The 13,429-nt window shown below is 49.3% G+C and overlaps 6 protein-coding genes across 6 annotated transcripts; 2 read left to right on the top strand and 4 right to left on the bottom strand.

Annotated features, from left to right (window-relative positions):
* Positions 1 to 744: 744 nt before the first annotated feature.
* Positions 745 to 1,242, bottom strand: CCOS01_13175 (uncharacterized protein; the record flags this gene model as incomplete). The annotated part of the gene is made up of 1 exon (XM_060461321.1): positions 745 to 1,242. One exon carries the CDS (start codon positions 1,240 to 1,242, stop codon positions 745 to 747), a length of 498 nt encoding a protein of 165 aa, XP_060308523.1.
* A 183-nt stretch (positions 1,243 to 1,425) lies between these two features.
* Positions 1,426 to 1,895, bottom strand: CCOS01_13174 (uncharacterized protein; the record flags this gene model as incomplete). The annotated part of the gene is made up of 2 exons (XM_060461320.1): positions 1,426 to 1,724; positions 1,784 to 1,895. The coding sequence occupies 2 exons, from the start codon at positions 1,893 to 1,895 to the stop codon at positions 1,426 to 1,428; spliced, it is 411 nt and encodes a 136-aa protein (XP_060308522.1).
* Positions 1,896 to 3,321: 1,426 nt separating this feature from the next.
* Positions 3,322 to 4,430, bottom strand: CCOS01_13173 (uncharacterized protein; the record flags this gene model as incomplete). Its single annotated transcript, XM_060461319.1, has 3 exons — positions 3,322 to 3,656; positions 3,743 to 4,185; positions 4,252 to 4,430. The coding sequence occupies 3 exons, from the start codon at positions 4,428 to 4,430 to the stop codon at positions 3,322 to 3,324; spliced, it is 957 nt and encodes a 318-aa protein (XP_060308521.1).
* A 1,109-nt stretch (positions 4,431 to 5,539) lies between these two features.
* On the top strand, positions 5,540 to 6,691 carry CCOS01_13172 (beta-lactamase; the record flags this gene model as incomplete). Its single annotated transcript, XM_060461318.1, has 1 exon — positions 5,540 to 6,691. The coding sequence occupies one exon, from the start codon at positions 5,540 to 5,542 to the stop codon at positions 6,689 to 6,691; it is 1,152 nt and encodes a 383-aa protein (XP_060308520.1).
* A 1,661-nt stretch (positions 6,692 to 8,352) lies between these two features.
* CCOS01_13171 (FAD binding domain-containing protein) lies at positions 8,353 to 10,002 on the top strand (the record flags this gene model as incomplete). Its single annotated transcript, XM_060461317.1, has 4 exons — positions 8,353 to 8,412; positions 8,692 to 9,389; positions 9,462 to 9,673; positions 9,728 to 10,002. The coding sequence occupies 4 exons, from the start codon at positions 8,353 to 8,355 to the stop codon at positions 10,000 to 10,002; spliced, it is 1,245 nt and encodes a 414-aa protein (XP_060308519.1).
* Positions 10,003 to 10,539: 537 nt separating this feature from the next.
* On the bottom strand, positions 10,540 to 12,565 carry CCOS01_13170 (uncharacterized protein; the record flags this gene model as incomplete). The annotated part of the gene is made up of 2 exons (XM_060461316.1): positions 10,540 to 12,243; positions 12,563 to 12,565. The coding sequence occupies 2 exons, from the start codon at positions 12,563 to 12,565 to the stop codon at positions 10,540 to 10,542; spliced, it is 1,707 nt and encodes a 568-aa protein (XP_060308518.1).
* Positions 12,566 to 13,429: the final 864 nt, after the last annotated feature.

Genomic DNA, 13,429 nt, shown 5'->3' with positions numbered 1-13,429 from the left:
GTAGTCAGGAAGACCGAAGAACAGGACAAGACCGATGGACCAGAGCATGATGGCGATAGGAATACAGACGACAATACCCTTGGAGATATTGGTACCGTCGAAGAAGGCCAACGGGGAAGTCTCCGGGAAAGAGAGACGAGGAGTCTCCGCCGTTGGAATTGGGAGTGACGGATGACTTGTTTCATTCAAACAGCAGCAGTTAAGGAAACGTTATCAAGAGGGAAGAAGTTGTAAATTATTGGACCCATTGACATCATTTCTTCCCGAAGTCTCCGTGATTTGACTGAGCAGCCAAGATGGATAGTGGAGCATGGTTTGCGATAAGCTCACCTAGGCCGCAGCATGTAGTATTACTGTACCACAACATGCATCTCGCATTGAAGTATTGACTCTGCTGTCAAGTTTCTCTGTACGGTAACGCCATTTCCTTCTGTCAGACTGCCCCAGGACACTCGTTATGGTAATTGTTTCAGCGCGAGCGACCTGACTAATGCTCAACCAGAGGTATGAGTAAGGCTGGCAAGAGTATCCTTATCCACGGGGATCGTAGACTCCTGATATACATAGATATGGGGTTCCTTCCCATAGCCATTCATTCATCATACTCATCAACATACGCAGTATAACGCCTGTGTATAGTGATCCGTACAGCATGCTGATTTCCACGACAGCGAGCTCAACACAAGCAACCGTTTCGAGTTGTCTGCCGTCGTTGCCGAGTGACAATATTCTCAGATGTTTCCTTTACAGGTGAACAGGATCCTCCCTCGGCTGGTGAGTTGACCAGCAGGCTGGTAATCTAAATTCTCTATGGGTCCCTTCATATCGTAGGATTCCTAAGAGAGGTAGATCTCGTCTACTGAAGTCTCCCTCCATGCATACATAGCATATCCTAGCCCATCTACCACTAGGACCCTCCCTTGATAACGGTGCTGCATCCGTCCACTGGGCCCACTGCTCAACGAGGCCCTGCGGAACGTATTGCACGGATAGGTCGAGCGGGCTTGCCGGCAGCCCCCGTACCTCTTGGGCCCGGGACAGCACGTCAAAGAGCCGGAAGGGGCCCGAAAGACCATGCTCGGTGGCTAGAGATTCGTGGGGCCGCACTGTCGGTGTATCACAGCGTTCTGGCGTAGAGTCTGCATTACAGGCAGCAGTGAGGTCTTCTGGGTACTTTGAAGCTGCGTACAGAAGTAATAGAAATGTTAGATATAATAGAGGTATAGAATCACCAGGAAACATCACAGCATTCCTACAAATAGTAATGACAGTAGTGATAATAGACAAAACAACAACATGCTCCGTGAGGAGCCGCCCAAGTTCCCGTGTTTAACGTATTTATCTAGGATGGCCGACATAGACACCGCAAGACGGGCTTTGGTCCTGAAATACATGTTGGGTCGTGACACTGAAGATGATAGATGCTCACTCTCTCTGAACGTGAGCGCGGACCTCGATCTCGACTCGCATATCGTCAAAAGCCAGACGAGGAACTCCGAGACAGGTCCAAGCGGGTTGGTGGTTAGGGCAGTATTTTTTCAAACAGCGAACCATAGTATCCAGAGCCTCTTGGTTGCAGGGGAGGTGGTGGGATCGCAGGAAAAAGACGTCTTCCCAGCCGCGGCTTCCGGCTAGTTTAAGAGTCCTGTCGACATTATCGAACGCTTTTTCGATCTGTGTAACAATGTTGGGGTCGATCTTATCGGTGTCGCGGTCCCAGCCACCTGGCACACAACAAATTAGAGCTTATGAAGCGGAAACGGACAAGAGGGAGGGGTAATACCTTGCCCCGAGCATTCAATGATGTCACCGATGCGGACAGCTTGACTATACCAGAGGCTTTTCTTGACTCTTTCGCCGTAGCCTTCGTAAGAGGTATAGGTAAGATGAGACATTGCGAATGATGCTGGAATGAACAGGTCTGTTGTGTGGTAGACTTATTGCAAGGGCTGGTATTGGAGAGGGGTCAGAGCACCGATATATAAACGTTTTGCCAATGGCGCTCGGCCAGAGAGCGAGAACAAAAGTAGAATTAGTAATCCAAAACGAAGATATTGCGGGGCTTCCAAGGTTGAGTGGCTCTATTGCAAATGACCATTTGGCTGCCAGCATCTGCCTATGATCATGATTTTGTGACTCAGCTGCAGTCCTTGTTCAACCCAGGGCCATGGACTAATCGGAGATTCGGGATTCACGTGGAGACTGTGGATCTGGACTCTCTAGAACTCCCTCCGTCCAGATTCATATAGGATATTGGATGCACGCACTAATAATGCATCCTCCGTGTAGAAGATGTGAAAAGATAGGTATGCACAATCTGACTCCTTCTGGTAAGTATGACTTAGTGCTTGTTATTATTTCTAATACCTTAAGTCTTCTCGGATTTGATAGTGACCTGTCCTGCTCTTTCGGGATGTTGGTCTTGGGAATGCCTCCTACATGAGCCTTCATACCTACGCCGCTTGCCGGTCACTTGACCTCCTTGCACCGTCAACCCTCGACGTGTCGTTCTTCATTATCCCTAATATGCCACCTACAAATGATACAGGGAATTTTGCGCGCCAGTTTCCGCCAACCTGGGCAGCCAACTACTCATTCTGAACGCATACCTTCACCTTCGCTGTACCAAGCTGCGCCGGCTTGGACAGGGTCGACAAGGCCAAGGGACTAGGTTTCAATAAGGAACCTTAATTTATGACCTGCGTTCTGCATGACTGGAATTGTGGGTAGCCATCAAAGCTCGATAGTGGATTCTTAACCAGGCACTATGGGTTAGAGAAAAATGTCGGGCTCCAGAGATCCAGGATCTCCGTTCGTGTATACGACTGACCGACACTTACTCTATGGAACCAGAAGATACCATGACCCGGTGTGAAAGGTTGAGGTGGCAAAGAGGCCCGCGTGCTTGTTCGAAATTGCCGAACGGCCTTAAATCCTGACAGGTATTGTGGCGTGTTTTGTTTAGATGGGCCATGAGGAGATCGTAAGAAGAAGGAGCGAAAAGCGAACTATTAAGGACCATTACACATGGTCAGTGGAAAGTAGTCAAATACGCTCTGTAATTAAGGGTGGCAGAATGCCATATGTGAAATTTGCATTCATGCCTAGCCTACGGTAATCTGTATATGCGATAGCTTCTTGGTATTAAGACACATCAGTATTGAATGTCTTGTTCCATTTGTTTCTTATACTCCACTTTCAAGAAATCTTCATAGATGGGAGCATTGCCGATTATTGTTGGATTCATTTATCACCTAGATAGATCTAGATGGCCCCCATACTTCGTTACATACTTGCACCCATTTTAAGATGTGTGAATCATCATCTTACCCTTCTCATCTCCTCTGTGTTTGCCATCGCCCAAAGAAGGTCAGGTCGGCTATAATGCCCTTGGGTGTCTAGATAGGCCTTGGAGCGCAGAATGTCATCCATGTTCAGATCAGCCATAATTAGGCCCTCCTGATCATCGGGGAGAAATTCAGAAATGACCTTGCCGTCCGGCCTAATAACGCAGGATTTACCGCCACCTGGCGCATAATACTGATCTCCATCATGAGTTCGCATAATATCAACCCCGCGGGAGCTGATGATGGCGCAGGCGTGTAGCACGAAACAGCCACCCTCTATGGCGTAGGTGACGGAAAGATTGAGGGACCCTGGACGTGTGCTCTGGTCAGAACATGTCGTACGCAATACCGTTCACCCGTTAAGTGTGACAAGGGAAAGTAGTTTGAGGACTAACCTTGGTTGGCCGTGGACCACAGGCCTTTACCCTCTTCGTGAGGCAACTGGGCTGGCCAAGCCGCGACATGAATTTGCTCCCCTTGAGAGTGCGTATGATACTTGAGCAGCGGCTGAGAATGCTCCCAGCAGCAGAGCATCCCGACCTTGCCAATCTCAGGGCGTTCAACAACATTCAGAAGTGACTTTCCACTACCGTCACCAAACACGGTTCGCTCCATATGCGTAGGTTTGATCTTTCGTCGGCTGCACTTGATGACGCCGTCCGCGCCGATGTAGCTTTGCCCCAAGTAAAGCGAGTCACCGTCCCGTTCTGAGTAGCCAAGCACGACATCGATGTTGTGAACAGCGGCAGCTTCGCAGATTCTTGTCATTTCTGGGGAGTCCAGACGCAAAGAACTTTTGATGTATCTCTGAACCAGGTCAATGTCACAGCCTCGTGCCCTATGGTTACTCATGAAATCAGTCTCTACAACATATAGCTCTGCGACTCTCGATCAATCGACATACCAGATCCATGATGGATAGCCGGGAATCCAAACTTCGGGGAATGCAACTAATCTTGCGCCTTGATTGGAAGCTTCCCCGATAAGCTTGATTGTCTTATCGACAGCACCCTTAAGATCGAAATACACTGGCTCGGCCTGAACAACGGCCACTCGTAGGTTGGAACCCGCGGTGACACTCATGTCGGGACAGCCAAAAATAGGGCAATTATTAATAGCTAGATGCTTTCCAATGTAGAATTTTAAACAAACAATGAACCTCGCACCAACATGTGCACAAGAAGCTTTGCCCTGGCAAAGTATAAATAACGCCGTCTGTATGCTACGGGCTTAAGTCCATCTTCCGTGGACTTCCGGAGCGGCAGGCCGGTGGAGCTAGTGAGTAGTCCCGGAGTTTCACAGCCTACGGGAGTGGACTATGAGGGATTTGACTCCCTTACATCATGTAGGGCAATGGTATTAATAATGAAGATTGCTAAGCATTTCTGTTGAATGAGTAACCCTTGAGGTAGCCCCATCCACGTTAGTCGGGATATCTCATATTGTGAAGTCCATCGTGATAATGACACAAAGATAGAACCTAGATCAAGCCACGCCATTAGCTACCTGGTCGCTTTATTGTCCACACTGTCATCGCAGTACCATTTCAGGTAGTTCCGATTCCGGTCACTGTAGACAGCGGTTCAGACATGCCAGGCTGAGTATTCCAAACTTGAATATGACCTCGAGGTGCAGCAATAGTATTTCATTCTGCCTGGGTATACGACCCAAAGAAAAGGACCAGAAGGCAGAGACGAGGAAAAGAAAAGCCGTCCAGTGCCGAGGAAACAGTGTAGGAGCCTGATGGAAACACCCCCTTCCCTCCAAAATAAACCCTAAAGATCCGATGAATTTGGTGAGGGCCTTCGAAAGGCTTGACTGGAGTGCTGAGTCGAAGCGATGCTGCAAAGTGGAGAAAGTCAAGTCGCTAAATACCTGGGAATCCCGGTCACTCATCCAAGCACTGATCTCGACATTTGGGACCTCGACCCTAGGAGTTCGACTCAGTGGCGGAGCCTGTAGTACGCCTTGTCTTGCGTCTATCCTCCTGGCCATAATCAGAATTTAATCATTTGATTTGTAAGTCGGAGGCACTGATTACGTCGGTCTTTCACGGCGCTCCCGTGAGTGAGTGGTGTGTCATCACGGTCAAAAGTCTCTTGATAACGAGACAATGCCTACATAAGAAAAGGCTGGACATTTGGGTGAAGGGCTGTTGTTCGACTTTGACTCCCCACTATCGAAAACTCAACATGACAGCAAAGGTGAAAGGTTTCTGCGACGACAAGTTCGCCTCTGTTCAGGTCCTACTACAAGAATACCTCGACAATGGTGAAGAGCACGGGGCATCTATTGCCGTGAACATAGGCGGAAAAGATGTTGTGGATATTTGGGGTGGCTTCACCCAGAAGGAGGGCAACGCTCCATGGAAACAACACACCATTGTCAATGTGTTTTCATCGAGCAAGACCGTTATCAGCCTTGCTGCGCTCATGCTCATTGACCGAGGCATCATCTCGCCGTTCGCCAAGGTCTCTGAATATTGGCCCGAGTTTGGGACTAATGGAAAAGAAAATATCGAAGTCCGCCACATCTTGTCTCACACATCCGGAGTCTCTGGTTGGGACGCTGCGATGACTATGGAAGACGTCTACGACATACCCAAAGCCACTGCCTTGCTTGCCGAGCAACAACCGTGGTGGGAGCCCGGAACAGCTTTCGGTTACCAAGCGATCACCATGGGCCACTTGATAGGAGAGATTGTTCTTCGCACGACTGGCAAGTCCCTCGGAACGTTCATCAGAGACGAGATCGCAATACCTCTGAAGGCAGATTTCCAGCTTGGTGCTCTAGAGATGGATTGGCATCGAGTTGCAGAGATTATTCCGCCGCCCACTGACGCGCCTCCAATTTCTGACGTCGGCTCGTTCGGGAAGAAAGCTACGACGAACCCTCCGATTCAAGCACAAATTGCCAACACACCGGGTTGGAGATTAGCCGAGCTTGGTGCGTCCAATGGTCACGCAACCGCGAAAGGTCTGGCGCGCATTCTATCCGTTGTCTCCCTTGGTGGGGAGGTGGACGGGGTGCGACTACTATCACCCAAGACCATTGATCTCATATTCCGAGAGCAGATACTGGGAAGAGACCTAGTTTTCGGCGATCAGACCAGTTTTGGCATGGGATTTGCCCTCACAGCAAGGGGCACAATAGCGGACTGGCTCCCGGAAGGCCGCGTGTGTTTCTGGGGCGGGTGGGGTGGCTCGATCGTGATAGCGGACCAAACAAGGGGAGTGACCATTGCCTACACGATGAATAAAATGGAGAATGCTGGTCTTGCCAACTATCGAACAAAGAAGTACGTGGAGGCAGTTTATGACGCCATCAACGCATCAGGACCTTAAAGACGCCATAATGATGGTACCTAACGTGGCACTCAAATGGCATCGGATTGCAGAAGCAGAGACCTCTACTATAGCATAGAACATGATAACAATTCAATTTTCCAGTCTAAAAGACCCTCTTTCTTACCAGATGATCTTTGGAGTCGATTCGGCATCCATTTGTCGTTGCACTTCTGTGGCCTGGTGACTGAGAGGAGGAAGCGCCCAGTAAGGTAGCATCTAATGTGGCTTTTATGACGATTGCGGACTCGAGACGATTATGACTAGGATGGTCCGCGTTCAATGGCATCTCTTCAGCGTCACTTCCTCGCAAGTATGCTTTAGGTGGCTCACCGGGCATGCCAAGTCGGCACATCCGAGAGCTCACTAGCGTTTTCCCGCCCATTCGTGTGAACCGCGGGAAAAGAAACAGAGCTCTGGGATTCCCGCCCATTCGCTTAGACCGCGGGAAAAGAAGCAGATTTTGGGGGTTCCCGCCCATGCGTGGAAATCGCGGGGGAAAACCCAGAATCCAGGGTTTCTCATCCATACCTAGCTGTTATCTGCCTCGTCATTGCAAGGGAAATAGGCAAAGTCACCGTAGCGCTGCGAGCAGCTCAAGCAGGGGTCCCGTGAATAGGCATTTCTTAGCTTTCAATCGGCCAAACATTCCTCCGTCTGGAGCAAGTCGGAGGCTTCATGTAGCCGACTACATTGAATGAATCATCTCGAGAGTACGTATTCTACATCAGAATTCCTACCAGCTTACTCACTATCAAGGCATTGATTCTTAAAACTTGATCCCTGATGTCAATCTGTGGAAGATATCATGCATTTACGAGCATCACCGATTTAGTATAGCGTAATAAGTTTCTTACACGGGCTATGGAGCCATTGTGTCCTCGCTGTGTAGCCTTTAATCGATGCTCTTCGTGTATATCCATCACCACTTTTACCAATGCTTACTTCACACTACGTAAATACTTTACCCATCACATGATCTCTCAGCGAGGGACATTTCCACGATGATCGTTGTTCAACTATGTGAGGTGAGAAGAACTACCAGCTCAAGAATAACAGGGCCTGCGGGCAAACAATGAACAACCACTAAGTATTTTGACTATATTCAAGTCTGAAGTAGGTAACCATAGCCAATATTCCTCTTGAGCGTATTGTGGCTCTGACTTGGATGAAAACAACATACCTTGTTAATTGCCTGATGTACATCATTGTTATGGCCATTAAAATCGACTCTAGATTTATGAAGCCTTTGGGACGGGGACATCTTGGCACTCACAAGATGGATTTACCTAAAAGTATCAGGAAACAATATCGAGGAAGCCAAGCGGAGGGAACCAGGCATTAGGCTGATATTCGTGTAATACGGTTACGAATACGGCTGTGATTTTAATTATGGCTATATGAGTTCACTCCATAGCATTCCGAAGATGCCGGATGGTGTCTAGGGTAGATGCCAGACCGAAGACACAGGATATCATTGAACCATGCATTGTTACCTATATATATAGAGAACATATTGTTCAGAACCTCATGGGCATCCCAAACAAGTTCCAACTTACACCAACCAAACACCTCAAAATCTACACTTCATACAATAATCGTCTAAAATGTTACTCAAAGTTGCCGCAACATGGTTGCTTTCGGGAACTACTCTTGCGAAAATGCTTGGGCCATTGCCTCACAGCTCGACCAAGTTCGAACTTCGCGACGTCGAGACCGGAGTGCCATGTGCATGCAACTCCTTGCGGCAAAAGTACCCTGAGTTACTATTAATGCCTAACAGCACGACTTACGCGGCTGAATCTACAAACTTCTGGGACAAGCGTTCGAACATGGACCCAGCCTGCATCTTCCTTCCTCTCAACGCAACTGAAGTTGCAGATGCTATCAAAATTCTCAGTAGCTGTGAGGCTCAGTTTGCTATCAGAGCTGCTGGTCATATGAATGTTAACACTTCAACTCACCTTGCGCTATTCCGTTCAGTACTAATCATGTGATAGATTCCAGGATCCAACAACATCAACGGCGGGGTGCTACTGGCATTGAACCGTCTCAGACATCTCAAAGTTGTCGGAAACGGTGAACTGATTGAAGCTGGGCCAGGAAATAGATGGATCGACATCTACAACGCCCTGGACCCTTATGGGCGGTACGCAATTGGCGGCCGAGGAAAGTCAATCGGGATATCTGGACTCTCACTAATCGGCGGATTCCACTATTTCAACAACAAATACGGGTTTGCAATGGACAACGTCGTAAGCTACGATGTTGTTCTTGGGAATGGAACACAAGTCGTTGCGAATGCGACAACTCACTCCGATCTGTTCTGGGCCCTGAAGGGAGGCGTCAACAACTTCGGAGTCGTTACACGCTTTATTTACAAAACCTTTGAGGCTCGGCAAATCAGTACGACCATCCAGGAGTTTGACGAGGGTGCTATCCCGGCATTCATCAAGGCCGTCTGTGATTTTGTTGAAGCAGACGACCCGTCTATTGCCGCTGGCGGAGTGGTGACTATACAGAAGAATGCTACAACAAAGCTGATTTCGGCTAGAATAATGGGCGTTCAGGAGGGAGCGAACTCTCCACCGCACCGATTCTCCAACTTCTCTACAATCTCGGCGACATCCAGAGTAGACAATGTCACCACGCCCAAGATCTGGCATTCAATGCTCGAGTCCCCTTACCAAATGTTCAGGTGAGTCAGAGTGTGATGAGTGGCTGCTCACGTTTGGATTCTCGCTTGTACTATGCTAAACAAGCTGGCTAGAAACACCTATGGGCAGCATGCTATCAAGCCGAATTCAGACGCGATCTACGGGATGTACAAGCAGTGGAGGGACGCTGTGGACGACATCAGTGATGTCCAAGGCCTCTATCCCACGTTCATTTTGAACATGTCGCCAAAGTCATCCGCTAGAGTGGCCAAGACTAACGGCATTGGTAATACCTGGGGCTTGGATGATAACATCGACGAGATTTGTAAGTCACGGCTGCAACGCGTTCCATGTAACCTTGTCTGATTGGTCATCTTAGGGTGGCAATTTTCTACGGGATGGGACCGTGAAGAGGACGACCTGCGTATCACATCGTGGACCAGGTCCCTACTTGCGCGCCTACACTCTGAAAATCGTCTTAATGACTTAGCATCATCGGAATTTGTTTATATGGGAGATGCTTCCGAGACCCAGAACGTTTTTGCCGGTTTCCCTGTTGAGAATATCGAGAGGATGAGGGAGATTAGAGGAAGATATGACGAACTCGGGGTGTTCACTACGCTCAATTGGGGGGGCTTTAAGCTTGGGTACTGAGTGTTTGTTCACAGAAACTAGACTAGAAACTGTGCCGAACGGTTAATCATTGCTTTATGCGCAATGGAGAAAACGCTTTGGACCTGGATCACTCCTATGAGGCGTGGAGGGCCTTTGATTTGCTTTTCACCGTAGATTATCAACTATCTGGGCAACACCCTACCATGCGGATGTGTGTTAGTGGCGCACTGCTGCCGTCAGTGTAAATCATCCTCTATGGTTGTCCTGGCGTTATTGCTTTGCCGTTTGGTCAGCAGCGAGAAAGATAGATAGATTGTGAGGCATATAGCCCCCGCAGAATTTGGAGATGTGAGTAGAGACTGGGAATGCTATTCGGCGAAGGTTGGCGACCTAGATTTTGTGATAACAGTAGGTGCAGCGCCAAGTCATAGGCTTGATTGTTATAGAATCTCTAGTCAACGATACTTCTCCCGCGTCGGGGTCTATCTCCACCCTTGTACCACTTGGCCCCTTAAGCTTCTTCCACGCCCGCCAGTGGCTCCCCCTGATCTGTCGAATCTGTTGCATCTCACTTCCTTAGACTCGGCACAACCTACCAGATTCATCTTCGACCCATTCATCGCTTCCGACACAAGTAGGACAGTAGAACACACTGCCCGGATCCCGCTGTTTTTTGATATCCAACAGACGAGGATAGTTTGAACCGTAGAAATTGTCCTTCCAATTTGGATCTTCCCAACCAGCCTCGTTCATGTACGTACCCGTGTCTGGCGCCAGCGCTATCAGAGCACCGCCTTTGACCGAAGTGACGTCGTCTTTCACGGCCGAAATGAACGCCTTGTCGGCATCCGGCGGCCATCCACGCTGAACTAGTTGCAGGCAGTACGAGCTACGCCATGCGGGGTGAGCGCTGGAGTAACGATCGTTGGCATCCTCAAAAACCTTGCCGCCTGACATGCATTCTATAGCGAGGCGGGTAGAGTCTCCAGGAGCCCCAGCCAATGTGTCAAGCGTCTGGAGTAGGTCTGACGGATTATCTTGCATCGCCGTTTTATCCATAAATCGAGAATAGATGACGCCAATGGGGAAACCCGGATTGTCGCCCCCGGATACGTTGTTAAACAGCGCCCAGTAGTCATCATATGACGCCCATCTCTGAGTTATGTTCAGACCAAAAGCCGCAAGCTTCTGTTGCACTGGAGAGAACACAGCCTGTGCCTCTTCTACAGTCCTATTGATCATGTAGGCATTGTGGAAGTAACCCGGAGGAGCACTTCCAATAAGTGAAACGTTGGATATGCCCCAGTGGCCGAATACCGTAAAACCCTCTTCGATGAGATCAGGAAGTGATGAGTACAGCACCGCCATGGCGTTCATGAAGGCAGAGCTGTTTGTAGATGGGATATCAAAGGAGAGCTTTTGACCCACAGCACCAACGTTTGGGTATGCTTTGAAAGTTGCCGAAAGTACAACTCCGTAAGTGCTTGGGCCTCCACCTCGTATGGCAGACCAGACGTCCGAGTTTTGGCATGTGTTGGCGATGACAATAGACCCATCTGCTAATGCAACCTCGGCCTCCAGGAGTTGATCGGCTCCTATGCCGTATTGATGAGTGGCTGGTCCATACCCGCCTCCTTGTAACCAGCCACCGATGGCACCAATTGAAGGCGCTCCTCCGCCAACCACAATGACATTGTTTGCTGCCGCCACGGCGTAGACATCACTCCACTGGTACCCTCCACCAATCTTCAGGGCACTGCCTTTCCAATTCAAGGCCTCGGAGCAAGAGGATTGAAACGTCTGCTGGAAGTCGAGGCCTGTACGATAGTACCTCATCCAGACCAACAAACTCCCGAACCCTTGGGAGCGCCTGAGAAAATCGTGGCCAGTTGTTTTGATAACAAGTCTGATGTTGTTATCTTTCGCAAACTGGATGGCAGCTGCCACGTCCCCGGCTGCAGTCGCATTGACTGCATATCTGGGCTCGTTTCCGTTGGTGCAGTCATCTTCAGACACGGCCGGCGGAACAACTAGAGGGCATTTCAGATCGTCAGCCTCCTGGCACAACCCGGCGGGCTGTTCAGCCTGCCAAGCACAATTGTCCCACTTCGAGCTGACATCCGCACAAGTGTCGATGTTGAACAGAGCGCCGGGATAGCAGGAAACTGCAACAGGTTGCACGTCGACCAGTTTGCCGGATATAGAGGTGTTGAGAGCATCCCATTGGGAGGGAGACGGCCAGCAGCTGTTTTCCGGGACCTTCGCCGAGTAAGCAACAAGCTTTTGTTGAGGAAGAGTAGTATCTTACACATTTACAATTCGGCGTCGCGGCGGTAAACCCCGGCCGAGATAGGATTCCGAGTAAGACAAAATGCTTCAACATTGCCATTGTGAATAAAAGGATATTTTACTGTGACAGCTTGGGTAGCAGAAACAGAATGGCCATAAGGCTTTTGCGTCCCATCGACTGACTTTATATGGAAAGGTCTTACTATCGAATGATAACAGGAACCTGGAATCTAATGCTCTTGCTTGCCCACCTTCTTGATTGCTAAGTAGAGTGGCTTTAGGAATACTCTGACCTATCAAGATGGCTTACCATGCAGGTCGGATACTTAAGTCTGTCCGTGTGCACCAAGTGAAAGCTTTAATCAATACACGGATATGGACTCGGGGAGATTGAAACCCCGTAGGCGAGAAGGAGAAATTAATTGCAAAGTTGTTCGTCCGCGGGTCGTATCTAAGCTTAGGCACAGCTATTCCGATGATGCACTCCCCCGGCGAGCTCGCCAAGACACATCTCGGAACGAGACATTATAATCATGAGCATTTTAGTCATGGCATCGTCGGATATGATCGTACGTTTCCAAACCGGTTGGTGCAGTCCGCGGCATCTGAGTCGCTATGTGCTGTCGGGCATGGCGGGATTATAGCAATCGTTTGAGTCGTGGGTAAGTGGACATGGCTCGCTCCCCCTGACGTTCCCGCTCACATAGGCTAGTGTCACGGGCTGGAGCCCGGTTGAGATATCTGGCTTTGCCGGAGCTACTATTCTGCCACAGTACACCGTCGAGCCCAGGAATGCAATGCAGGAGCTAGACGCGCACCCCTGTAATCCCACTCTTCCCCCTTCAGCTTAAAATAGTCGACCGACGGCACCTCTACATTGAGCAAGCCTAGGGACCAGCCCCTTACACACGTGTCTCGAACACACGGGGTCTAGGACAGTATTCTTGGCTTACGGATCTTGCCTGCCCATGGCCGCGCGGGGGCTCTAAATATAAAAATCCTAAGAGCAAGTCATAAAATACGGCACATCAATGAATAACACCATCACTATTACGGCGGATAAGATGTGAGCTATTTTGAAAAGTTTAGTGACTATACTTAGATAAAAGTTGGTCCGATAGCCACAGATAGGTCTCGGGTTACTTATGACCCCGGTAAAGTTTATAACGTCCCGCGA

Source organism: Colletotrichum costaricense, assembly GCF_030867565.1.
Source record: "Colletotrichum costaricense strain IMI 309622 chromosome Unknown Scaffold_16.1, whole genome shotgun sequence".
Classification (NCBI taxonomy): domain Eukaryota; kingdom Fungi; phylum Ascomycota; class Sordariomycetes; order Glomerellales; family Glomerellaceae; genus Colletotrichum; species Colletotrichum costaricense.
Note: the sequence above shows the minus strand (reverse complement) of the source record. Positions and strands in the feature narration are given on the sequence as shown.